This window comes from Pogona vitticeps, chromosome 5 (assembly GCF_051106095.1).
Source record: "Pogona vitticeps strain Pit_001003342236 chromosome 5, PviZW2.1, whole genome shotgun sequence".
In the NCBI taxonomy this organism is placed as follows: domain Eukaryota; kingdom Metazoa; phylum Chordata; class Lepidosauria; order Squamata; family Agamidae; genus Pogona; species Pogona vitticeps.
This window is the reverse complement of record NC_135787.1, coordinates 125,554,481-125,582,388: the sequence shown is the minus strand read 5'-3', so window position 1 is coordinate 125,582,388 and position 27,908 is coordinate 125,554,481. Positions and strand designations below refer to the sequence as shown.

The window sequence follows — 27,908 nt, the reverse complement described above, 5'->3', positions numbered from 1 at the left end:
AAAATGTTTTTAAAAATTGGAAAGATGATTAGGGGAGAGGAAAGAATGCAGAGCATGTTCCCCTGGCCCTGAACATCATGCCCCAACTACTTACGTCACTGAAATGCCACCTACAGATACCCCCCACCACTTTTTCAAGAACCTATCACAACTACTACAAGGGGGGGGGACATTTAACTCATTCCTGCTTGAAAAAATTGAAGCCCGACCAGTGGCAAAGAGGAAAAAAAAGCCACTTTGGAAGCAAAAAGGCTTGGGCCAATTCAAATCAGCCTTTGCATCATGCAGTCAGCAAAAAGGACTTTGAATTCACCCCTTTTATGAATGGAGAAATCCCGTGGTGTTTGGCCCTGTAGTTTCAGCCAGATCAAGAGAGGGCTAAGCCTGCTGGTATTAAGCCTATAGCAGGCTGCTTAATTCCCTGCTCCCTGCCTACTAGTTTTATTTGTCTTAGTTAAATCTTGTACTGTTTTCACACCATGAATTACACAGTTGTTTTTGAGACTGTGTTTTGCACTGCTTGCTCTGGTTACCAAAACTGATGGTTTTAGGCTAGCTCAGCAAGGAAGCAATTGTTTTGAAAATTATATATGTCCTGGATATGTATATCAAACAATCTGAAAATGTGACATAAGCGTTTTTCTGTAGTGATATAATTCTATTTTCCTTACCCTGCCACTATATCAGGTTTTTTTTCTGATAAAGAGATGAGTATAAACACTATTAATTTTCATTGAATACTTTGTCATAACAGTTTTTGAACTGAGCTACTTATGTACAAGGTCAATATATAATTATATGGGGAAAAAGCTTTCCTTGGGGAAGAAAAAGGACCCCCCAAAGAAAGTTTGTCAAAACAACATGACTGTAAATTTTTTTATTATGCAATGTATTTTCATACTGGCTTGGGAGATAACACACTTCCCTGTGCTTTTGGGTGGAAGCCAAACTTCAGTTACATAATATTTCTTAATTTGCAGGATAACTACAAAGCAGTGAAGCAAAAATGACAGAATGAACCGGCATCATGCAGAAAGAAAGCCATTCCTGGTGCCTATAAACGACGAAACAAAGCATGAAGGAGAAAATCGTTAGTGTTTGCAAATCATAAGGGGTGTTTTATGGGGGGAGGGGAAGGTTTGTATATCACAGAAAAAATGGTTAAAAGCCCTTCGTAAGGTCCCCTGTACCCCCAAAAAAGGAATCATTAAGTCACAAGGTCCTAAATCATACATTTAGAGATGACATCAGTGGAGGGGCACTGATTAGAGCATCATCCATGGTGTTTTATTAAGGTGACATTCATAAGACTCCAGTGCAACCTTGGACCTCTGATTCCATTTGCATTAATGGGACTGCAGTAGCATTTTGACACCCTCCACCATGGGCTTTTCCTTGCTCATTGTGGCACGGTACGCAAAGAACCTGACTAAGGTCAGTCAATTGAGTTCATAACTCAGAAACACAGTCTTACAGACTGAAGGCTATCCTACTTTCCATTGGCCAGTTTTTCCTGCCTTATATTGAACATTGTCACTTTGTGATAAATGAAGCATGAATATGTGCCCCATTGCCCCAGTCCCTTTCTTACTAATGATCCAGCCTCTGGCAAGAGGTTGACCACTGTCCTTCCACAAGCAGGATCTAGAAGTCCTCAGGCAAGCTTTCTCCCAGTGACTGCCTGCATGAGTGGCTGGCTACCTCGCTGTTTACATGAGTGACTTTTAGATGGATTCTTTGTTATGCATTACTGCTCTGACTGGGTCTTTAGTACGACTTCTGTTTATCATCTCTTTCCAGTGGTATTTGTTTGCTTATTTTTAGTCTTTGCCTGCTTAATGTTTTAGCTTTAATATTGTCTTTTCAATAATGTAAGCTGCCTCTTTATAGTCGTTCTTAGTTTTAAATATTGTCTTTTAATTATGCAAGCCACCTTGGATCCTTTTCAAGGGGAATGGTGGGGTAAAAATATTTTAAGTCAGTAAATAAGTTTTGGTTCACTGACACATATAAGCATATTGCATGCATGATTTATATTTCTAGGCATAGGCTACTGTAGACAGATTTCTGTTTCTTTGCAGGATTCTGTAAAAGGATGGTTGTGTAAAAGCGTTCGACATAGCACCATTTTTTTTCTTGTTTCATAGTCCTTCTTTCTTTCTTACATTCTCAAATTGCCCACTAACCAGAATTCTCTGGACAATCTGTTAACAATACACTATATAGTAAAATAACAACAACAGTGACCACCACCACCATCATCTTCATCCATGGAACATCAGGGAGAGAAGGTGTCAGAAAATGACCAAGATCTTGTGAGGCATTTGGATTCAAACAGACAAGACACCTTGAGCATAATATAGCAGACATGACAGTAATAGAATGAAGAAGTGTCTGGATAATTGGCACTGAAATTCCAGAGGGTTGAAGACAAAGAACTGGCGAAATTAACAAAGTACAGAGACCTAGCAATCAAAATAACTTGGTTGTGGATGAAACACATTTCAGTGTTTCCCATAGTCATGGAGGCATTGGGAATAATGCTTTAGAATTATCACCAGCTGCAGATCTCTGAAACAACACCATCAGAGCTGCAAAAAAAAAAAAAAAAAAAAAAAAAAAAAAAAAATCAGTATTAGGAACAGCATACATGTTACACTGGAACACAAAACGAAAATAAAATCAGCTCAGAGGATAAAACCTTTCAACATTTAAAACTACGAGACTAACTTAAAGTCTGAAAACACTGCCCTTGTTCTCTTTGGCTTCAGATATCACCATACAGAGTCAAATCAGAGGAAGTATGTATATACTGTATATGGCAGCCACTACCAATCCATAATGTGATTGCTACTAATTATATACCACCAAACTGCTGAAAACCAACTATCTTCACTGTACAATATATGCCCCTTTGCTCCCACATGAGAGAAATGTGTGTATGGGCATTTCAGCTCAGCAGAATTGTAAACTTTGAAAACTGCAGCAGTACAACTAAATGTACTATTTGCTAATGGTTTAATGGAGACATTCCCAGTTTATGTGGCACTCATTTGTATATAATGTATACTTTTTCCTGTTAAGTTAATGATATTGAGTCATCTTGCTTAGGACAGATCTAGTATTATGGTTTGTTTAGTTTCTACTTGTGCTTTTTACAGGCAAGGAAAAAAAATCCTATAATCACTGCCGAATTCACAAACGAATGTAGCTTTGAATCACATGAGAAAATGCTCTTCTGATTCTCGTCAGTCTTCTCATGTTCTGTATCATACTATGTTTATTTCCCCGCTAACAGAATTGGCAAAAGCTGAACTCCCTCCTCAAAAAATCCTGAAAATCGATTTGGACAACTGCCATCCTGTTGTTCCATGCCACCAGGGACTGTTTCCTGGTAAGGCTCCCACATCTTTTGTGTTCCATCCTTATTATTTCAACATCAAATACTGTGAAGTCATGCACATGAGCAGATGGGCAGTTGCAAAGTACTCTGATAGGAAACAAACATTATATAGAAAGATAACTGGTCCAGAAAGTGCATTCAGTCAAAGTTTCTGAGGGTAAACAACCTGTATTATCATGTTGAAAATCACTAGAAACAACAGATTGCGGCTTTATAGCACACACTTAGAACTTGGAAAGGTAATTTAAAAGAGCCATTGTCTTAGATTTAGCTCTTACTCAGTTTTGTAACACATTAACCTCAAGGTCAGAACAGGTTTGGGGGAGTAAAAGTATTAGTGATATGTTACAAACACATTATTTTAAATTCTTTAAAAATACAGTGACGCCTTGCTAGACAGTTAACCCGCATGACAGTTTTTTCGCTAGACATTGGCTTTTTGTGATCGCTATAGTGATTCGCAAAACAGTGATTCCTATGGGGGAATTTCGCTGGACAATGTTTGGTCCCTGATTCGCAAACTGATTTTTGCTAGATGACGATTTTGACAGCTCCCTATGTGCTCACAAACAGCTGTTTTTGGGACCTAAGCTTTGCAAGACAGTGATTTAAACAGCTGATCAGTGGTTCGCGAAGCGGCTTTCCTATGGCTGATCTTCACTAGACAACGATGATTCTTCCCCATTGGAACACATTAAACAGGTTTCAATGCATTCCAATGGGGAAATGCTTTTTGGTAGACAGTGATTTCACTAAGCAGCAATTTCAGTGGAACGGATTATCATCGTCTAACGAGGCACCACTGTAATTAAAAAAAACAAAAATGGCACAAAATATCCCCTTCCCAATGACTGAAATATAACATTTGAGAAATTATGAGTAAACATTACTCATTACCCGCCAAGATCAACATAAAACTGTATGAAAGAAATATTACTTGTCCCTTATTTTTTTTTAAATCGTGCAATGAGTAAGATTGTAACTTCTCATGTGTTACTTTTGAGCTCTGCACTACCTTATGTGTGGTTTGTTTTTTTCCACAAAAACGTCCCGCTCAGTGCCAATAATTCAGTAGGGTCATTCCTACCTAAGTGCCAGATAAATGTGTACAGTACTGAATTGTATCCTTATGGGGTGATTCTTAAAATCACTGAAAAAAGGATGAGTTGAATAAAAGAAGAAAACTGACTTCATATCTAGTTAGGAAATTCAATGGAATATTTAGAGGTTAATTTCAATTTACAGGATTTGTGGGGAAAATCAGGTGACACAACTGTTGATTTAGAACCTCATGTTTCTTAGCTAACCTCAAGACTGGGACCCAGAAAAGACTTATTAACCTTGGGAAACCAAAGTTCACAATTCACCCCATGTCCACCGGGATTTGAGGCTTTAGCAAAGAGGTATACTAGAACAATGTTTCTAATGGTAGGGAGATGTTTCACCCATGTATACAATGGCAGTTGATTCAGCACAGCACTCCCAGGGCAATTTTTTCTGAGGTAACTGTTGGCAATTTGTGTTGGCATTCAGCTTCTCCTCACAAGAGACTCCCCACTGTAATTGTATGTTTTCAAATTCTCCCCCTTGGCAACATTCCAAGAGAAGAATTCTTAACAAAGGGCAATTTTATGCAGTCACATACTTCAAGAGTACTAGAATAATTCTACTAAAGCTTGAGTGTTCTATTGCTGATTGTTATTATTTTGAGATAACTTTACTGGAAAGTTTGTGGGATGAGGTTTACAACAAATTGAGTGTTTCCTAAGCGAAGTTTATATAGTGGTCAAAATGCTCCATTGCCATTTGGTTTGGTATTTAATCTGCTTAAAATGTGAGTCTGGATTCAAGGCTTACAGATATACTACAGTAATTCAGGTCTAACATGTTGTTTTCCTTTATTTGGGACTTACTTTGGGACTGTCAACAGCACTATGCACCTTTCAGCTGCTGTGAGATGGTAGAGTTGTATTCATGTGCTACTGGTGTGCTTTCCATAGGTGACTGACTCTGTGAACAGAATGGTGAATTTGATAGGTATTTTGGTTTAACCACCCTGGCTGTTCCTACTTCAGGCTCTTGCAGGGTGATGATTATGTTTTCTGCTCTCCGATTGATTTGTGAATAGAAGTTCCCATCCTGAATTCCCCACAGTGCCCCAAAGTGACAGCACTTCTACAACACGGTGAAAAATTAAACATGGTGGCTTCTTGGATCCATCAGCTACTCCCATAGCCAGGAGGCACCATTAGTGTAGGAGGAGAACCAGCAAATACTACTCTTCTATCCTGACAATGGTCTTGCACCACCTTGTCTTGCATGGGTTTTTGAAATTAAGTAAGAATAAAATACTTCTCAGCACTGTTGGTACCCATTGCAGTACTTTGCCGAATTCCTCTGTGCTCTGTAACTATCGTGTAGAACTTTTCCCTTTTCTGCAGCTCTCCATATTCCCCTAAATCGTGCTCCAGAGGGATTTGCATCTCTCCAGAGCAATATTGGGGTATCACCCAGCCTAATACTGAGGGAAGAAGGATCACCCCACCCTTAGTTCTGCAAATAGAAGCAGGTGTGCCAACAGAACCATCCTATTGGAAACTGCCCCCTGCCTGTACCTTGCTCCTAATTTAAATATTCTTGCATCCAGCAGTCGTGTCTTGTGTATACAGGCGTGTGCACACATAATCCATTGAACAGATGTTCCTATCAACCCAGAACAGTGCTGATCAGCAGTTTCGAAATGAAGAGAAAGGGATTGCTATGGAGGTGGCACAACTCAGCAGTGGAGTTTATGTTTCTCCACACAGAATATCATCAGTTTCTGGCATCCCCAGATAAGACTAGAAAATAATCTTGCCTGAAAACCTGAAGAGGTGCTACCAGTCCCTTGACCATACAGAGTTAGAAATACCGTTATGAATTGGTATAAAGTAGCTCCTTATTTTCTTATCCTGATTAGACAACTTATACTGACAGAGCTGAATAACAAGCTGATATTAAACAAACCAGTCTTCAGTAATAAAGTAATGGAGAAAAATGAGATAACCCCAAAATGTTTACAGAATATTTGTGTTGATGTATATATTAGCTCTAACAGTGGTGTGTGCTTTGCTGCAAAGAGTCTTTCCTTAACACTTTAAATAATTTCCAACTGAAAATCACCCTTCCCACCATGACTACTTGCCCACAAAGATGTTAATTGCAGTAAAAAGAACTTCCTAGACAAACTGCTGCCTTGGGTGGGTGATTTTTGGTGTGGGACTGTCACCAGCCACCTCTCTAGATTAGCAGCACATGCTAGAACAGGGCTGTGAACACCTGTTTCTTCCTTTATGGCCAGCTTCAGCATTCTTCAGGGAAATACTTCACATTGGGTTAGATCCATATTTATACTTCGAGTAGATCCACTGAATTCAGTGGAACGTATGTTAGACCCTTAGTCTCTATTGGTTTTAACATGCCCACATTCTAAAAATATGTACATTTTAATTTTACCTGATATGCATTGATGGGAAATGTCATAGAGGAACTGCTCATTACCCTGGGAATGTCAGTTGACTGTGCAAGGATAGAAGATTTATTTTTATTTATTTATTTATTTGATTTTTACCCCGCCCCTCTAGACAAATAAACAAACAAATGCTGTTCACACGTGCAATAAAGCCCTTTATGTTGTAGCCCAGAGCTATGTTTTAGCCAGTTTTAAAATTTCTGCACAGGTTATATAGATGCCTATGTTGTGTATGAATGGAAGCATTAAAAAAGCTTAATACTGAATATTGTATTTTAAAATTTTATTTGACTGTTACCTAACACAGAATTCTTCTTTATATTTTTAGAGCTAACTCCAAAAACTGTGGAAGAGTTGCCTCCTCCCCCGAAAATAGACAAATACAAGCTTGCAAGATTTTTAACAGACAAGGCCATCAGGGTACATGTGATTAGTAATAGTTTTTTAAAAGTATACGTAAACATTAATATGTATATATTATTTATTTTTAAATGTTAAAAAAATACTAGTTAGATAAATATTGTGTTACCGGTCCTAAAATAAGATGAAAACAACATCCAGTGAACAAAACAAGAGAAAATTCTATAAAGCTGGCTCTTATAAAGCCAATTTAGAGGCTCTCTTAAAAGTCTGGACTCTGAGGTAGCCTGGAAAATCTTGAATGAGACTTCTAGGGGCTGGAGAATTTGAAGAACAGCTGTTTACAGAGTGGCATGACCTTGCCTGACACTCCCTCGACCCCTGTGGAGATGACAAGAACAATAGAAAAGACAGGAAACTTGCAAGTTTCTAGATTGTTCCAGTGTTAGACATGTCCTTGGGCACAAAAATCCAGAGGCTCACCTACAGCTGTATTCTTCCCCAGTCAGGGTGGGACCCTTTCTGTTAGTCTCACTTGGTCACTTCTGCTAGTCTCACTTGGTAAGAATACCACAGCCACAGTGGAGAGGGATGGTGATAGTTGATTGTTTTAAAGTAATTCTGTTTAATGTTTTATGTATATATTTTGTTGTATATCACCCAGAGTAGAAATTGCTTGATTGGGTGGTATATAAATTGAAGGAAGGAAGGAAGGAAGGAAGGAGAAGGTAAGGGAGAAAAGGGAAAGCAAGGGAAAGGAAAGGAACCAACCAACCAACCAACTAACCAACCAACCAGCCAATCAACCAAGTTCTTCCAGACTAGGAGGTTCATTGCAACAGAGATGCTTTGGAGTAAAATCTTCAATAAAAACTGTGATTGAGGCCTCATGGGAGGTCTGCGGCTGTGACAGTGAACACAATATAAAAAAGCTTAAGCTGGTGGGACTCCAGCTATTGCCTACAAGGAAGGGAAACATCTGAAAACAAGAGGCACAAACCTCTGTTCCACTTGCAGTTCCTGCCCACAGGTTATGCTAAAAATCAGTTGTTACAACCTATGACAGGATTCAGCATGTTAAAAATCATTCATTGGAATGGGATCAGCTCTGTGCTAGATGTGGATATATTACCAGGTCTGTATTCCTGTGGCTAGTTTCAGAATAGACTTTGATTTCAATATTAAATGTGTAGTGATTGTTCCTTTTTGATCAAAGGAGTCACTGGGATTGAAAGAGGTTGCCCATAATCATGAAGGATCTTGCGCTTAAATGAAACATCTGGAAGTTATTTGTTGATATCCTTTCCTTCTAACACAGGCCCAAAACTAAAGGAAATACATATTGCATAATGGAGATTTTTCAGTTTCTCTTAGTAGACAGCAGTCCTAAATGGCTGCTTTGAGGGTCAGGGAAAAGACACAAGTATAGGAATGGGGTGTGCAGAGTCCTCCTCATTGTCCCATAATTGGGAGCAACACATTATATGGAGATATGGGAGTGGGCCTTCTCTACTATGGCTCATGGCACCCTGGTGTGGAATGCCACCCCCCCCCCCAAAGCTTTGACTGGCAGCAACATTGTTCTCATTTCAGTGCCAAGTTAAAATCTGGGTGTTCAGTCAAGTGCCTGAGGCCCAGTGACCATGAATGGCTCAGATCTGGCTTCTTGGCATGTCAGTATTGTCTCCTGTTTATTTCATTCTACTTGAGTATGTTGAAGGGATTGTTTTAAAATTTCAACTTGATTTTACCCCTCCCTAAGATCTCCAGATATAGGGTGGAATATAAACTGCTGAAAAGCAAGGACACATTCCTTTCCCCACACTGTCTCTCAGCTGCCCACCCCCACTTCCACTAATGAGGTTGTTGTCTTCAACACTTTTTTCTAGTCCTGCAATTAGTACTGGGCTTTCACTGCTGTAATTGCTCACAATGTCCTCCTTAAAGCAATTGGCTTTCACTCCAAAGCATCTTTGGCACCTATGGTGATGGCCTCCTGGGACACTCTTATCACAACCATGACTATTCCTGCCACTCATTCACTTTTATTTCTTCTCTGAAGTGCCTTCCAACCATACAATTCTATTATTCTACAATCCAGTGAAAGTAAAAGGGAGGAGGGTTATACACTGACTGCAGGCGGGTGCAGTGGCACAGAGGTAAATTTGGAACTAGTCTGCCAATCATCATGACAGTAATCATGGCAACACACAAACCCAAAGCAAAACCTGAAATGAAAGCTGTGGTGTGGGTTCCTTATCAACAAAACAGTTGTAGCAGGTGTCATCTCCACCAGGAGCAGGACTTGTGTAAAGCTAATGGGACTTCTTTGACTGTTCAAGACCAAGCCATTCCAAACAGTTTTGCATTTCAATAGTGATAGCTCTCAACAATATACTGTCTGAAATCCTATTGATCAACTAGACTAGGTGCATTAACTTAATGGAACTCATTCATTCATTCATTCATTCCTTCATTCCTTCATTCCTTCCTTCCTTCCTTCCTTCCTTCCTTCATTCATTCATTCATTCATTCATTCATTCATTCATTCAATTTTTATACTGTCCATCTAGCAAATTGCTACTCTGGGTAGTGTACAGAAAGTCTTGTAAAATTATAAAAATCGTAAAACACATTCTAAAATACATAGAAAAGAAAAATAAAAGAAGTCAGACAGCAGAGAAGAGTTCTTCCTCCTCCACCACACATTTCATCAATTCAGGAGAACCTCTGCAAAGGCTACCTTGAAAAGCTCTGATTTTACTGTACTTTTTCAATGGCACAGGGGGACAGCCCCTGGTGTAATTCCTATGGCAGCACATTCTAGAAGAAAAGGTGCCACATCAGAGAAGACCTGGCTTCTGGTTCTTGTTTTCCAGCCCTTGCGAGGTGTTAACAATGTTAATTTACAGAAGAGGTGCCTCACCATATCTCCACTGGGCCTATTTTAGTTGCAACTCACTACACTAAGCAACAGGATTTCAGCCATTGTTGTTGCAGGTGGGTGGGAGGTGGCCGCTTAAATATAGTGTCCGCTAATACCTAGGCTGAGGTGAATTTCATCTTGATTGTGGATTTCTTGCATTATTTTGGCCCTGAAATGTGTGTACTCATGTTTGGGGGTTTTTTTTTGTTCTTGTTGTTTTAGGAAAAGAGGATTTTTACTATCTGTGGACCCTACCCAGTAATCCGTACATCATTAAGAAAGAGAGGATGGGTAGAAAGAAAACACATCACTAAAGGTGACATTCAAGATCATAAAGATGATGGGAATGAAACAGAACATGACAGTGTTGCTAAAACTGGTAAGAAATCTTTCAATTTGGTTGTACTTTCCCCTCCTTTATTTGCACAGAAAATGACCTGAAATGGATTTAGGTCTAAACTTCTCTAGTAGTAGGGAATGAAACAGAGTCTGTTCATTGAGTTGGTATCCCCTAATGGTTACTCTTTGCTCTCGTAGAAAAAACTTGAATACTTTCAAGTCTGAGTGAAAGAAACTTGAATACTTTTCAGATAATATCCACATGCCTTTGGATGCTTCCTTCTCCTTTCTTATTAGGCTATGAACTGCCATTGTTCTGTAAATCTTCTTTAGCTATTTCCGTAGTGACTGACACATATCTTACAAGATGCTCAGAAGCAGTCTAAGTGGTGAGAAAAGTGAATACTGAAGATCTGTGTGGTTTTCTGGGAAGTATAAGAATGACTCACTTCGACTTTACGAGAGCCTATGGATACTCTGTATACTGTTAATAGGAAGAAACATGCATTTTTTTTGGTCTCAGATTGTTAGCAGATATGAGTTCCAATCCAAAAGCAAGAATGAGTGATAACAGGCCAGCTTTCATTAAGAAGGTGGAGGGTACAGAACAAATATAAAGGCATTTTGCACCATCACCACCCCAGTCTGTAATGCCCAGCTTGATGAAGAGTCCTGCAGGATTCAGAAGCTTGCCTCATCATGAAATTTTAGTGAATTAAACAAAACATCTCCCATCCTTTATTTTATATTGTGTATAAAACATCCAAGCTGGCAAAATTACCTTTTCATTTCAGAGGTGAAGAAGTTCTCCGTAGTTATTTAAGGCTTTTGGAAAGATGTATTTCCTTGATCTTCAAGGTTTTGCTTAAACGTTTATTCAGCTTCATTTTACGAATCCATTCTATATCAATGAGTTGAAGTGGAATTTGCCATATCTAGGTTATCGTATCTGATGTCCATCTGAGCTGAAAATACAATTTTTGAGATGCTACCAAAGAAATTAAACATGTGACCCCAACAAAAGTGTACATTTGGACTAATAAATGCAGCAACACTTGCTGATTATTGCAGTGTTATTCAAAGCAATCGTTTAGTTGATGTGTCTCTGTGTTTGGCTTATTTTAGATTAATTTATCTATTCCTGTTCTGTTCTTTTGCATAATTTTCTTGAAGAAAGTAAAAGTGCCTTGCGGGAGGAGGAAAACCAGTTTACCAATACCAGTGACATCCATGAGATAATGGTAAGAATCGTAAGATTACAGCGATCACAAGAATGTTCTTATAGGTTAGGAAACTATGGAAAAGTACACAGAGAAGCTCTGTTAATAGTTTTTGTGTTTTTGGTGATTCCTGAAAGAGAACCTCTACAATACAAATAATTTATCTTAACAAAAGAGAGGGACATACACACTATATGTTTATTCATGCTTCCTTCTTTTGTTTAACTGGTCTTTCACTTTTTGTCTGTTAAGTTACTCAGAATTTTGTTTGTCCAATAGTGTTTTGAGGGCTGCTGTCAGCAGCCAATCAAAACTTTGTAGAGGGGTTTAGTAAGCATTTTGAAGCTGTAAATGGGCCTAACTTAGCTGGAATTTAGTGGGAGTGCTTTTTTGGTATCAGTGTCATTCCTTGTGGGTGGGTGATCTCCTGGGATCTCCATTTTGTGCTGCCTCTGCCTTTTAAATCCTTCCTTCCTTCCTTTCTAATTGATTTTTTTGGGGGGGGGGGCTCTCCCTCTCTATTTCTTTGAATTATTTTTTGCTGCTATTTTTGTTATCATCCAGAATAATTTTGTTATTATTCAGCAAGGTCTGTCCCAGCATGTCTCCTTGGAATTACTTTTTAAACCCTCTCTTCCCACAATTTCCTTGAAATCCCTCCCCCCCCCCTGCTCTTTGGTACATTCATTTCTTCGATTATGTTTGCCGCCTGCCCCCGCTGTACTCTCAAACAAGAGAGTCAAGAAAAAGACACCAAGTCATAATAATAATTGTGTGCCATCAGATCAATTCTGATTTTTCAGGGTTTTCTAGAGAGCACTTAGAAGTGGTTTACATTCCCTTGTTCTGGGAGCATCCTGGAATTGTGAGAAACATCCATTTATTTTAGTTGTTTTTGTTTGGGAAGTTTCTTTGATTTTGTGTGTGTGTGTGTGTGTGTGTGTGTGTTGCTTTTATTTGCTTACTTTTGTGTTCGTGTGTGTATGTGTGCATTGCTATTTTCTTCTCTCTGTGTGTATGTCTCTCTGTGTGTGGTTCCCCTCTTCAATTGATTTTTAAAAAATTGTTATTTGGTTAAAGCAGTATGTTTATTTTGTTAAAGATGTATATCTCAGTGTTTTTTTTGGGGGTATTTTGTTTAGTGGTGTTGGTTGTATTGTTCTCTGCTGATTCTCTGTTGATGTACCTTTTGGGGGTACTTTTTATCATTTTTAAAGGATTTTTTACACCAGTAGAACACAAACAGGGAAAACTAAAGTGAAATAATCAGAAAGAAGCAGTCCCCTTTGTATTAAATGAAATGGCTGGTGCCTGAAAAACACAAAAATGAAAGAGGAACCCCTAAAAGAACCCAAAATAAAACAAAACCAACAGTTTTTAATGAACACATCACTAGTCATATCATTGTTCCATTACTGTATGGTTGTGTTACTTGGCTTTCACTAATCAGCTAAACAAAGTTCTCTTGTGCGTCTCTCTCTTTCATGCTTAGGAAGAGATAAAAGACATGTCTTGTTTTGCATAAGAACCACAACCACAGACAATCACGAACGTGCTCCTTTGTTGTACAAAGAGGAATTCCTATAAAATAAAATTGTGGCTTTTGTTTTTGATCGTATAGCCAGAAATGAGCAGCTAAATGTCATTGGGTGAATCAGATAATATTTTCCAGGTGGAATCATAACACAGTCTTCTTTGGGCCAGTCTAGGTTGGTAAGAAATGAAGAAACCTCCTTTTACTGGACTATAAAAAAGGATGCAGTTGATTACTACAATCTCCATGTTGATCAGATTTTGAATCATTACGCAAGAACAGGCTCCTTTACCACCAAAGTAAGTACTGTAAATAGTTGACAGCATGACAGCAACACAGCAGTGGCTAATTCTTTCTGGGTAAGCCAAGCTGTTTTAGGCAAAGTTGCCAGGGGGGCCCCACACCCATCCTTGACCAAAATGTCCATGCCAGCAGGCATTGTAAGAGTGAATATTAGCCTGGTCTTGAAAATTTGGGGTAAATTCACACGTTCCACCACTCAGACTATGAGTTATCCCTAGTTGTCAGTGCCAGTGGAAGGAGCTGCCATAGATGCTGTAGCATCATCACAGCAGATTGCCAGGGGGTAGTATTACATTTACAGATTGCTAAATATCATGTTACAACAGAGATTGCTAATGCGGTTCCATCTAGTTTTGTTGCACTCTGGTCTGCCTACTTAATCTGAAACACTGTCAATCAGACACTGTCAATCAGACACAGACCATGCATTGAAATCCGTTTAATGCATTCCAATGGAGAAAAATCGTCGTCGTCCAGCGAAAATCGCCCATAGGGAAGCCATTTTGCGAAGCGCCGATCAGCTGTAAAATTGCTGTTTTGCGAAAAATGGAAGCGCCGATCAGCTGTAAAAATCGTTGTCTTGCGAAAAATGGTCTGCGAAGCATGGACCAAATTATTATCCAGCAAAATCCCCCACAGGAAAAACCGTTTTGCGAATCACTGTAGCAATAGCAAAAAGTCATCGTCCTGTGGATTACCTGTTTTGCGGGGTAATCGTCTAGCGAGGCCCCACTGTACATAGTATACCCATACAACGAAATTCACACAGACACCCAGAAACCAGGCCCACCAGATTCCCTGAGGTGAGAAGACCATACCTCAGGCTGACTCTCCACATTGGCAGTCTCTCTCTTGAAACTTTAACTACAGCTGCTGCAGCTTTAACATCTAGCCAGGCTGATTTTTGAGCTCTTCCATTTCTTTCTCTATCCGAAGCTCTGCAGTGTCCAGCATAATGAAAGGTTTGGCAAGACATGAACATATAATAGGTAAAACAACGGGCCTTACCCAGTTGAATAGCTCTAGAGAACAAGCAGTCTTTTATACACAAATCTATCCTTTTTTAAATGCATCTGTATGTCAAAATACCAAGCGCTGTATGTTCATTTTATTTAAAGATTGGACTTTGTCTGAATTTGAGGAATGTGCCATGGTACGTATCCGCAGACCCAAATGCTTTCTTCCCTCGGTGTTATGGCATTTGTATGGATGACGAGAAATATGATTTTATCGGTGAGTTGTTTTCCATATTAGCCTTTGAAAGTTCAGCAATGGGGTCTTTTTTCTTCTAAATATATAAACTGGGAGAAAGGGGCAACAATGATTTCTGTCAGGATCATGGCAGAGGACGAAGGCCCTTACTTTTTAAGCCTCCTCTCATTGTACACTTATAATCTTAATACAAAAGTGATTTCTCCACCCTGGCAATCAAACACATACACTCACAATAGTTTTTTTTTTATATATATTCACTTACAAATATATAGGAGTTAATCTCCTGCTCCTGCCATGCTGAAATCCAGTAGTAAACCACAACTAAAGTAGGCCTATTGAACCAGTGGGGATTCAGTGAGTCAACACCTCTGTAAATTCCATTGATTCAATGGACCTACCCTAGTTGTGGCTTACTCTTGGTTTTCAGTCATTCTTGTATTATGGCTTAAAATAATATATAATGTTGGTACAAACTGTGGGCAAGGTGTGGATCCTAGCCATTACAATCCCTATTTCAATTTCTTGTCCAACATGTAATTTTTGTGAAAGTGAAGCAAGTAGAGGAAAAACTACCAGTTTTTCTTTGGGATGTTGTATCCTTCATGGCTAATTGCAATTCTGAGGGAAGGATTTGAATTAGGATTGGATGCATGGGGAGGGAAAGGTTTAACCTCTCAAGCTTTGGCCTTGATTCTTAAGGGCCTGCCCCAAGCTCTAGATGTTTTTAGCACCATATACAAAGGTTGGGCATGCATTCACACACCTCCCATGTCATTCTTCAGCACTGCTGAAGGTCCCATCTAATGAGGAAGTGAAGCTACTGAATAATAATGGCTAGATCCATCAGTGTACAGTATTTTGGTATTAAGTTCCATTGGAGGGTGGATCTCTCTTCTCCTCTTCTTGTAGCCCTTCCATGGTGCCTAAAACCTCTTCCAAATGATATGTCAATCCTCTAAGCAGAGGTTCATGGTGTAGTGGGGCTCAAGGGGGATGGAGTAACTGATCTTCGTGGAAACAGCCAGATCTAGTACATGTAAACCCCGGGTTCTGTCTCATTAAGTTTAATGGTGTCATGTGGATGCTAAATTCCTATAAAACTCCTCTGTACTTTGACATTAAATAGATGTGTTGTTTAATTTGTCATATTCCAAAATAACATGTCACTTATTTCAGATGACTTCAGAAAAACAGCAGCTGCCTGCATAGTCAAATGGGTTGTTAATTTACATATTTCTGGTGATAAATATAAATGCTCATGTACAGAAAATACCAAGAAAGAAGATTCAGCTGAGAGGAAAGGTATTGATCAGACTAATTAAAATTATAAGTTTTAAATGGTTCATTTGACAATGTGGGTGAATGGCAGAAAAGCTCAAAAAACAAAAATGATTTCCCTTGTTGAGGTAACTCAAATTGGAACAAACTAAATTAGATTATTATCTAAATTAAATTATTGCAACTTTCGTTCCCTCAAAAAGGGAAATTTACTTACTTACTTACATACTCTAGATTTCGTTTCCTTGTTATTGGCAAAACACAATTAGAATGGCAAGTTTATTTGCTTCAATACATTTAAACCTTTTTAACTGTTAGAGCAGCATGACAATGGGACCAATTACCTTCAGCATTGGAGTGGTTGGCACTCCAATGCTGGAGGCATTCAAGAAAAAATCAGACATCCATCTGTCAGGTCTGCATTGAGCGCCTTATAGGCTACTTTCAGTTCATTTACCTTATGATTCTATGAAAATTAAAAGTTCGGAACTGAAATCTAGCAGCAGTTTAATTAATTAGGTGTGGAAGGGGTCTGAACAACCAGGAGAAGGAGAAGGAGCAGGGGAAGCAGGGAACAGCATGCACAAAGTGTGTGAATGTGGAAAAGTTAGAGCATGCCCACATTGGCACATTGTTATGAGATACAGGTTTCTCATGGCATGGAAAAAAAGTTTTCTGCTTGTATTTCTACTTAGAACAATCCATCCTTTCCCCTTAAGAGCTATAACATACTTTCCTGGCACAAGGCTAAGGCATGCAAACCTTTAGGGATGATTCACTGAGATGCAAAATAGCTTTTTGTTAAGCCTTCATGGATGGATACTTTTCACCAAAATGACACTGGAGGTGGTGTTAGTTGAAGAGACAACATTGTGATGTATTAGGTCAGTTATGGCATTAAAAGGGAGGGTGGAGAAAACTCCTTCTCTGTTTTCATCTTAATTTTAATACTTCCCTCACTGAGTGAAAGTTTAAAACCATGCCAGGTTGATAAATTGCCATTTTGATACTTTAAAACAAACAAACAAACAAACAAACAAACAAACAAACAAACAAACAAACAGCAAAAAAGGAAAACCACCACAGCCGGCTGAATGATAGTGGAGAGAAATGGTAGGGGTTCCACCCTCACAAGACAATGCAGCTCCAGCAGGCCCTGGCTAGGGAGAAAGGCAGGGAAAAGGGGGTTACCTGCCATCTGTTTCCCCCACCTTGACCCCAATGCTGCAGGTGTCTGTGGTTGCTGTTGCTGCTGTCTCCTTAATCACAGGTAAACTTTGCTTTGTAAGGATTTGTAGCACCAAAAAAAATGGCCCACTTTACTGATAGCTGATTAGGCTACAAGGGTTTGTTTGCTATGAGGGCTGGAGGAACTTGCCAAATGGCACATCTCTCTTCCCCGGCACCTGAACGGATCTTTTGTAGCTTAATCTACCCTGCACCCAAAATGGCCAGTATAGACAGAATCTTAGAGAAATGGACACAGGATTGATTAATCAACTCTGTATTTGCAGCTCAGTCTTCCTCTAGTGGGAAATGTAGGGAAAAATAAGTAGTAAGCAAACATTGGTGTTGAGTACTGCTCTTTATCTGATCCTCTGAAGTGAAGATATCTGCGATTGTATTTGAGGTGTCCAATCCCTCATGTAGAACAAGTGCCCTACTACTGGCCTCTGTAGATCATGCTTCTTGATTCTAAATGGATGCTGAGGCAGACGATGTGGCTAGCAGATAATGCAGAAAAATGTTCTCCATATGCTGGGAGGCCCTCAATTTTTTTTTCATTTAGGATCGTCTATCTGTGATTTACTGAGTGATCTTTGTAGCCACTTGTTTTTGCACTTCAGTATTCCACTGGCTCAATGCCCTCTAACTGGAATAAAGATAGCACTCTTTGGTGACCTTTTCAGTCCAGACAAACAATCTGTGATGTTTAAAGGCTGAGTAAACTGTGAGTGTTTGCTGGAGATGGGGTGGAAAGAAGGGAGGAGTGATGCAGACCCATGATAAGCTTAAGTGAACAGGTTCTTATTTCAGTACTTTAGGGCAGCACTGAAGTACAATCTAACACTTGCCTAGATGCATGCTACACTACAAAACACACCAGCCCCAGCCAGCACTTGAATTATGGGATTTGTGGTCCAAGATATGTGGGAAACCAACTTAAATTCCAATGAGAGCCAATTTGAAGGAGTAAACCACAAAATGCTGTTGGGGGTGAATGTGCCAAGCATGATAGCTTGTGCCAGCTTCTCTTAAGGTTTCTTTTTAGAATTAATAACATGACATTTAATCTTTTACTCATGTAATTAAAAACGTTCATCTAAACAAAATTAGATTCCTGTGTCTTTTGAATAAATCATAATCAATGAGGCCTTTTGTTCAAATTTCCTAAGTATCCTCTTAGTGGAAGATTGTATAGAAACAATGCTTTCCCTGTAATAAATATCACCTTATTGCCAAATCAACAAAGCAAGCCCTTATCAAGATTTAAATGCCCGTTTTGTTGGCAGGGGCCTGAGCTCTGCGAATATAGCGTGCAATAAGGGAGAGCAAGATGTGTTTCAACCAGAGTTATAATGGAATCAGGGCTTTTTGATTTGCAGGGTTAAATATGTCATCTGTTGCATCTCTCAGAAATCCTCATTCCTTCTGAGCTTACCAGTTATAGTTCTCACAGTAGCTGGGGTATGAAGGGGCAAGTATCTCTCCTTGGCATTTTCATCTAAGGCACTTCCCTCACTCTGCATGAGGAAAGAGCCAGCCCTGGTGGTATGTCATCTGGAACTTTTGACTGGAGAGTATATTTTTAATGAACAGGTCCATTTGACAGAAACTGCCAATGTTTTCCAAGTCTTTCAGCAAACTACAGTTGTCCGGCTGAGGGTAATCATGTAAAATCTTGGCTCTTACACCACCAATAGCCAATGTAATCCAGATGTATACTCCTCTTCCCCTCCCTGTTTTGTTGTTTCTGTCTGTTACACACTTACAGTCGTCCATTGTTTGATGAGATCAGGGTTGGGCAATTGATGCCTCTTGTCTTACAGCAGTGATCAGTTGTTTGTATATGACATGCCAACCTTATTGATTTATGTGATGCCATTTATAAAGAGCTATTATACAGATTGAAGGTATTGCAGTCTACTTGTTTACTATCTTCTAATCGGTATTAGAAGGCTGAGCAGAAGGTTCTTATATCAAATACTGTATTTCAGCTCAAATTTCAGGTGACTAGAGGGTGTAGTGCAGGGTGCACCTGCTTTGGAACCTTAATTCATGGGGAGGATGGTGAGATTTCTGGTGGTGAATCCAAGGTTTTTCTTGGTGACTGCTGTCTGCTACCTTCACAAGTGCCCTGTAAATATGTAAAAGTATATCTTCACATAAATCTCTTGAAGATTTTGAGAAAATAAAACTGGGAGCCTCAGCAGCTGGTTACAAGTTTGTTTCCCCCTAAATTAGCATATCATATGCACTGAAATGTCACCCCATTATGCCACTCTTTGCTTCGGGTTGTGATATTTTCTCCTCAACCCTTGATAGAAATTCCAATGCAGCTTTATTTCAAATTATAATTGCGCTAGGTGGCATATGTTCAATTAAGGCACGGGGCACTTGACCCATGCATGCTAGAAGCAGTAGTAGTGAAAGAAAGTACTGAGAACTCCAGCGCAGAGATGGGTTCTTTTTCATAGTCACCACAAGCATGGCTGATTTGGACCATAGCTTTTATTTTTAAAAATGTTATTTAGCTGCTTGCTGTCTTTGCAAACGGTGTAGAATTGGGACTAAAATGAAATTGCGCCACTTTTTACAGCTATCCCTGATTGCAGCAAGTTTTTTAAAAAATTCTTCAGAGATATTTACCAAGTTTTTGTGGGTTGTTTCATTTGCAACAAAAACCTATCCAAAAAGATGAAATTTCCTGTCATTTTGTAGTCTCAGATTATCTCCCCAGCCTTCTTTCTTCTCACATGTCAAATGCCATTTCAACTTGTGTGTACAGTACTTTAGAGCTCACCACAAACTCTACACTTCCTGTTTCCTCTTCTGTTCTCCCTCATATTAACATCTGTCTTGCAAAATGCTCCAGAATACTAATGGGCTAGCCTTCACATTGTGCTGTTCCTATTGCTGTTGCTGAGGCTTTGCTTTTTTTAACCACTGCTGCAGCTGGTTGTTGTGGGTTTTTCGAAGATGCCGGCCACAGAGACTGGCGAAACGTGAGGAAGAACAACCTTCAGAACACGGCCAAAGAGCCTGAAAAATCCACAACAACCATTAGATCCCAGCCGTGAAAGCCTTCGCGAATACACTGCTTCAGCTGCTACTTGTGTGTGATAATGTCATTGCATAATGGCAACACATTTTTTTAAAACAGCAAAACACAGCCAACATTTTCGAAAAAGCGCTCCCCAAAGGTCAAAAAGACGATGGCTATTTCAGAAAAAAGTGAAAAAGAGCCAAAACGGTAAGAGCAGTTTTGACACAGACTTGGTTAGAATAACGTAAGACATGTTACTATTCAGAACCATGGGACGTACATGTATGACACCACTATTTGTTTATCTGGAACTGCAAACACTTTCACTGCTACTGCCACACTTCCTTTTCTGGTGGCATGTGTATTGCACTGAATATCCCTTCTGAGTGGAATATAAGTCCTTGCAAAGGACTTTCGAGTAATCAAAGTGTTTTCCTAGCTGAAAGAGCGCACCTCACTAATAAGTGCTTGCATTGCATTTCATAGAATCTGATGTTGAAACAGTGAAAGAGGTGCCTGAAGGACTAGTAGAAATGGCTTGCAAAGTGTGCGAAACTTACCTCCATCAAATTGCACATGACGACATTGACACAGACATAGACAGTCCTCCAGTACTTTCAGAAAAAGAATGGAACCAACTCCTTGAACAGTACTACTCTCTCATTCAGTAAGTATTCACTTCTAACACAGTCAAGGAATGTCATGTCAAGGGTAATTCTCCCCAAGAGATACAGAACATGTGGATTTCCAAATGTACTGCAACGTCCATGACCCCTGGCACTGACTATGCAGCTAGGGCTCCAATATTGGCAGTATGTGCATGCAACTCCTGGATGTGTGAGTAGTTTTTTTATTTTAACTTTTTGACACATGTGGAAGAAGGCATCCAGTACCTCAACTGTTCATGCTGTTCTCATTTCTCTGTTTGTTGCTTACAGTATATGCTGGTTCCACTCCCCTCAAACCTGAAACAACCATGAAATGGCCCAGGGACTATCAGATGCTCCTAGCGTATTGTGCATTCATTTCATGTATTATATTCCTCATTTACCCCTGTGACCTGAATAAAATTCCAAATTAATTGGATCTGTGAACTGCCACATATAATCTCTGATCAAATTTACCTGTCCACTGGGGCAAACAGTGAGCATCATTTTGCTATTGTGACTGTTTCAGCTACTGATCTCCTCTTCGGCTTCAGAATCTGTGTACGTAACTCATGAAGCTTTTCACATGACCATATGAACCTACCCAGCAGTTAAGATCTAGCTAGGGGGCCCTTTTGAAAGAGCTGTCCCTCAAGGAGATAAGAGGGACAGCTTGTAGACAAAGGGCCTTTTTGCCAGCTGCCCTCAGACTATGGAACGCCCTCCCAATTGAGATTCGTCTGGCGCCGATGCTGATGACATTTTGGTGCCAGGTCAAAACCTTCCTGTTCCAGAAGGCTTTTAATTGAAATAATATTAGCTGTGGGTCCAATGGCAATTTTTAATATATATTTTAATTCTATTTTAATTGTTCTAAATTTTATTGTATTTTAAATGTTGTAAGCCGCCCAGAGACCTTTGGGTAGTGTGGGCGGCATATAAATTAAATAAATAAAATATAGTAGTTATTGGCCTTTATTTTTAAAATTTGCACTCCAGTTAATTTGGGCAATTATGTAATAGACAAAAACAGGTTTTAATCAATTAGATAAGCTGATTAAACACTGCAGTCCTAATAAGCAGTAATTAGACATAGAACTGTGGAAAGAGTAAATATAAATACTTACAATGAAAATTAAAAGTGATTGCTATATAAATACCCATTAAAACACAGGGAAGCACATACTGTAATGCAGAAAAATCAGGTGTATGCTCGATATTAATCAGCATGAGATAGTTATAAGCTGCATGCAGTCCACAGCGGCTTCTTTATTTCAGCATTTTTTCTAGGTGAAAATAGAATTTCAATCAAAATTATTGGGGATGTACATATATTCCAGATATTGAGAACCCCAAAGTGACGTTTACTATAGAATATTCATCTGAGCCTATCTGTATGCCTTTTGAGACAGTGGCTTCATTCATTCATTCATTCATTCATTCATTCATTCATTCATTCATTCATTCTGGGGCAAACCTACCACATCCTTAAAAGGAGCCTTTTCTTCTCTTCATCATAACTGCAAGACACATTTGTAAAAATATTTTCTCTAAATTTTAAAAACTCTTCTTGTTTGCAGTGAAGGTGCAGTGATTTGTAATGCAGACAATTATTTTGCTCAGTGTCAAAACATTTTGCACAAAATTATGCTAGCAGACCCACAACAAGAGATTGATGGTCTCCATAACATTTGGATTATTAAACCTGGAGCAAAATCCCGTGGCAGAGGTAGGACTACTCTTCAAATCAATGTACCATGTGGTAAATGTGGGGATGTTTGTCCATTTCTTAAATGTGTACTGAACTAAAATGGAAGGCAATCATTGTTTTGGTGGTATTCTGTTACTGATGCCCACCTTCTAGAGATTAACTCTATCCATTGTTATGCTAGGAGTAAAGACATTTGCCTATCATTTCATACAGTGCTGTTTCCTTTTGCTTCATTCAGGGAAACAGATGGTTTGTCTGTTTCCAGGGTCTTGAAAGTTTGTTCCAAGAGTGATTAAAACCTGAACTATCTCTGGGGCAAAAACAATGAAACAGAGTGTTTGGGCACATAATGAGGAGACAAGACTCATGAGAAAAGACAGTAATGCTGGGAAAAGTTGAAAGCAACAGGAAAGAGGAAGATGAGATGAATGGACTCATTTAAAGGAAGTGAGAGGCTTGAGTTTACAAAAGCTGAGCGAGGCTGTTGAGGACAGGACAGAGGTCACTAATCCACAAGGTTACTCGACAGCACATAAGTAGAACAACAACAGTCTTCCCTACAGGGAGATAAGTGGCCACATTAATTTCATCCAAAACCAAATTCTTGCTTTGTCACGGTCTGAAGTTTGTTTCATTAATTGCCAGTAAGGGAAGCTTTCAAGGGAAGCTTGGATTTAAGTTTGGACATTGAGTGGAATCTCTTCTTCCTATCTTACTTCCAAGTTAGTTTAGCTAGTGGGAACTGTCAGATGAGGCAACTGGGCAGTATATATTAATATACTGCTTGTGAATAATTGCTTATTTTTTATGGAGTTGTGAAACTTGATCACTTCTCTGAAAAGTTAATGTATTATACCTCTAACTTTAGAACATTTCCAAACATTGCTATATTAGTCAATGTTTTATCATCATGCCTTTTTCTCTTCCAGAAATAGTATGCAAGAACCGACTTGATGAAATATTGAAATTAGTTGAACCAACAGATCAGTTTCCTATAAAGGACCATAAATGGGTTGTCCAAAAGTATATTGAGACCCCATTATTGATTTATGATACAAAGTTTGATATTAGGCAGTGGTTTCTTGTGACAGACTGGAACCCACTAACATTGTGGTTCTACAAGGAAAGCTATTTGAGATTTTCCACTCAGCGTTTCTCCTTAGACAACCTACACAGGTAACCACACTATACTATAGTATCATTTTTTATGTGAGAACATAACTCAAGTGAACATAACTCAGGTAACCAAGAAAAGCAGAAATGTGTATGGACAATATTTTCTGTACGAAGTATTCATTAGAAATGGTCATGAGTCAACCTCAGTTTTGTTCCTTATGATACTGGCACTACTGAACTATTACAGCTGTGCAATGCCAGTATATAAATATGCTCTTGCTTTAGAGTATGGTGTTAAGGTAGGCTCTGTAACACCCCATTTTTCCATGTATAAGACTATACTGTTGTCTAAAATCTTTAGACTAAAAATTGAGGGTCATCTTATACACAGAAGTAAGCTGAGGAGAGAAAAAACCAAGTGGAGGGGAAAGCAGGGATGAAAGTGATCCTGCAGGGCTTTGATCCCTGTTTTCCCCTCCACTTGCTAAACCTTAGCAAAAGGACAGCAGGGATCAAAGCACTGAAGGATGGCTTTAATCCTTGCTTTCCCCTCTGCTTATTAATTCCCATGGGGCTTAGCAAAAGGAGGGGGAAACGCTCAAAGCAATCCCGTGGCTGTATAAGGGGGAAAGGGATCAAAACGATCATGCAGTCGTGGGATAGCTTTGATCCCTTTCCCCCTACACTTGCTAAGCCCCACTTAGATTTCTTGATTTTGGGTTAGAAAAGTGGGGGGCGTCTTATATGTGGGGGCGTCTTATACATGGAAAATACAGTAATTTAGAGGAGAAGACAGAATTGTTTGTGACTGAATAAGAACTAAGATTTGATCAAAATGTCAAAAGAATGCACATAATATTGTTTTAAATCCTTGGTCCTCATCTCAAGTGAGACAAAATCCAAACACAGATTCTTAATTTGACATCATTTAGTACAACCTCAGCCAAGAATGACTCAAGAATCTAACCAATAAACTTACATTCAAATAGTTTCAAGTGATGCCTCTTGACCAATAACAGTAGCCTAAGATATTTTGCGTACAGAAGATGTGCGTGTACACATACACCTCTGTTCTTCTGTGAAGTGAAGAGAGAAGGCCTCTTAAGAAAGTGGTCCCATCTGAAATGTTGTAAGAACTTGCCTTTATGTTAATATAAATATGGTAATAGTGGGATATCCACTGCTCAGATAACCAGTAGCATGTTTTTAGTCTGCTCTAAATACTAGTTTTAAATAGGTAGTGCTATGTCTAGTTCTGGACATCCCAGTTTAAGATGGGTATTGACAAGCTGGAACATGTCCAGAAGTAGGCACCCAAGGTGAAACCAAGTCCTGTGGAAAATCATTGAGGACTTTGGGCATGTTTAGTTTTCAGAAGGGAAAACTGAGTGGTGATATGAAAGTAAGTAATTTTAATAATACCTGATTTTTTAAAAAAATGACTTTAAGTACTCCTTCCTTTTTCTTTTATTTATATTGCTTCAAAAATGATTAGCATTGTCAATTTCTGTGCAGTCTTTTACAATTCTTGTCTACCATATCCACAGTTCCATTCACCTTTGCAATAATTCCATCCAGAAAAATTACAAGAATGCGCCGGACCGCAGTTCTCAGTTGCCACATCACAATATGTGGACCAGCACTAAATTCCAAGAGTATTTGCAAAAGAGAGGCCTCGGTCATGTTTGGCACAATGTGATCTATCCATCCATGAAAAAAATCTTAATTTATACCATGAGGATGGCTCAGGACCAGGTTGAGCCACGGAAGAGCAGTTTTGAACTCTATGGAGCAGATTTCATTCTTGGAAACGACTTTAAGCCTTGGTTGATTGAGATCAATAGCAGTCCAACCATGTATCCTTCTACACCAATCACAGCAGACTTGTGCGCCCGGGTTCAAGAAGACACAATAAAAGTTGTTGTTGACCGAAAGCTTGATAGAAACTGTGACACTGGAACTTTTGAACTTCTCTGGAGGCAGGTTAGAGTTATTTAATTTGTTATATTATGATTTAATTTTCTGAATGTTACTCGGAAATAATTTAATTTGATGACATTAAGTTACTTAATTAGTCAGCTTGATTATATTTAGCAGCTCATTTTGAAGCCTTAAAATATCAATAGCGTAGGCACCTGAAAAGGCTTCAGTGCCAAAAGGGGGGGGGGGCAGAAAGACTCTCTCCCCAATGCAGGCTTCAGTGAACTTACACAGAGGATTGCCACGGCACCCTGGCATGTTAGCACATTAGGCCTAACCCTTTAAAGCAGTCTAAGATAAGATGGAACTGGATGAGTTGTTTGCCATGTTTTCAGAATACAGTGCTTCTAAAAGTGGTAAAATCCATTTACTGCACCTTGTTTTGTGATTGGTCATTGGAAAGTAAACACATATCTAATTTGCAAATCTGAGGAAAGTCCATGATGGAAGGAAAAAAGGAGTTGATTTAAAGGAGCACATGGTTTCATTAACACACAGTTTGAGCCACAATATTACACGCTGTTACAAGCACATCAGTCCTTGGTGTAACCGTCATGAAGTCTAGGACTTTGTAAAGGTGTTCTAGAACTAAGTAAAGAATACAATAATAATACCCTAGATCTTCAACAGATGTCTAGAAAAGAGTCGAGACTGTCTCTGGATAGGAATCTGTTAAGGTTCACAACCAATACTTAATTATGGCAATTGTCCTAAACCTTTGTCTGCTGTCCATTCTGGTAAGAGAAATGACTATAAAAAGAACCTTTCTTTTCTTTTCTTTCTTTTTTTGCATGCCTTTGTAGCCCATGTTGGATCTGCCACCATTTAATCCAGCAGACCTTTTTGTGGAGGGCATCAGTGTGAAGAGACTGAAAAAGCAAATAGTTCCCTTGACTAAATTTAATTTCCTTGAACCACTGGTGAATGTCGTGCAACCTGTGACCAGTGCAGAAAACAAAGGAGATGCGCTGACACCTGTCATGGACAAGCAAAGCACCCAAATAAGACATGGAAATAGGATACCTTGCACCTTGCCAAAGACCCTCAAGAAACTGGAAGAGAAAAGCCTGAAAGTAAAAAGTGCCCACAAAAAGCCTATGAAATCCATAGACTTTCCTCGCATAGTTGATGGCAGTGAAGCAACACCCATAGCTGACAAAAAAAAGATGAAAGCAATTAAAGAGCCAAACCATCAAACTGGAACTCCAGCAGGCACTGCCTTTCCAAAGTCTAATGCATTAGACTGGGCATTGCTTCAGCCCTCTAAAGATGCAGGTAAAAGAAATATCTATTTTTAATATATACAGTACCCATTGTGGTGTAGTGGAAAGAGTGATGGAATAGGACTCAGAAGATCCAGGTTCGATAAATATCTCACTTAACGTGGAAACCCTATTAGGGTCATGATACATTGGTTCCGACTTCATGGCACATAATACACAAATCTTTTAAAAATACTTTTACCACAATATATATACAAGACAATCCATAATATAGCATTATTAACAACCACAGCTTAGAATATTCACTTAGAATTGCCCACTCAATGACCATATTGGCTGAGGTAGTCTGGACATTGTCATCCTTGAAAGTATGTATTGTATGCAAACATGCAAAACGTAACTAGTTTTGTGATAGTTTTACATTCGTTTTACCTGTCTGAGATAATTTATTTTTTTTTTCCTGTTGAGATTCTCTCTTTGGGTTATTTTGTATCTCAAGAGAAAATCTGAGGACAATGATAATTAAACCAGTGTGAGAGCTGAATTGTTCATGATATTTGGAAACCTGAGCTTTTAAAAAAGAAGTCAAAGGTTACCACACACTCTGAAATCAAATGAGAGCAATTATGCAGAGACAGGGCGGTTTCTTCTTTCTAATTAATTTCCCTTAAATTTCTCCCCTGCATAACCTGCTAATTGCTCAGGGGTGTGTGACCAGGACATATAGGGAATCCTGTATATGAATACCAGTATGGTTTTCTTTCTGAGGCAAGCAACTGAACGTGGATGGTGTAGAACAGTGGTTCTTAACCTTGGGTTACTCAGGTGTTTTTGAACTGCAACTCCCAGAAACCCCAGCCAGCACAGCTGGTGGT

The 27,908-nt window shown here is 39.1% G+C and overlaps 1 protein-coding gene across 1 annotated transcript in view; it reads left to right on the top strand.

Moving 5' to 3' along the window:
* The first annotated feature begins 1,014 nt into the window (after positions 1 to 1,014).
* TTLL8 (tubulin tyrosine ligase like 8) overlaps positions 1,015 to 27,908 on the top strand; it is a 31,743-nt gene continuing 4,849 nt past the window's right edge. Inside the window, exons 1-13 of the mRNA XM_020812852.3 lie at positions 1,015 to 1,090; positions 3,299 to 3,394; positions 7,243 to 7,334; positions 10,423 to 10,579; positions 11,713 to 11,780; positions 13,464 to 13,592; positions 14,715 to 14,829; positions 15,988 to 16,113; positions 20,843 to 21,023; positions 22,584 to 22,732; positions 23,644 to 23,890; positions 25,378 to 25,813; positions 26,614 to 27,085. Of these exons, the coding sequence (XP_020668511.3) occupies positions 1,015 to 1,090; positions 3,299 to 3,394; positions 7,243 to 7,334; positions 10,423 to 10,579; positions 11,713 to 11,780; positions 13,464 to 13,592; positions 14,715 to 14,829; positions 15,988 to 16,113; positions 20,843 to 21,023; positions 22,584 to 22,732; positions 23,644 to 23,890; positions 25,378 to 25,813; positions 26,614 to 27,085 (2,344 nt within the window). The remainder of the gene's footprint in view (positions 1,091 to 3,298; positions 3,395 to 7,242; positions 7,335 to 10,422; positions 10,580 to 11,712; positions 11,781 to 13,463; positions 13,593 to 14,714; positions 14,830 to 15,987; positions 16,114 to 20,842; positions 21,024 to 22,583; positions 22,733 to 23,643; positions 23,891 to 25,377; positions 25,814 to 26,613; positions 27,086 to 27,908) is intronic.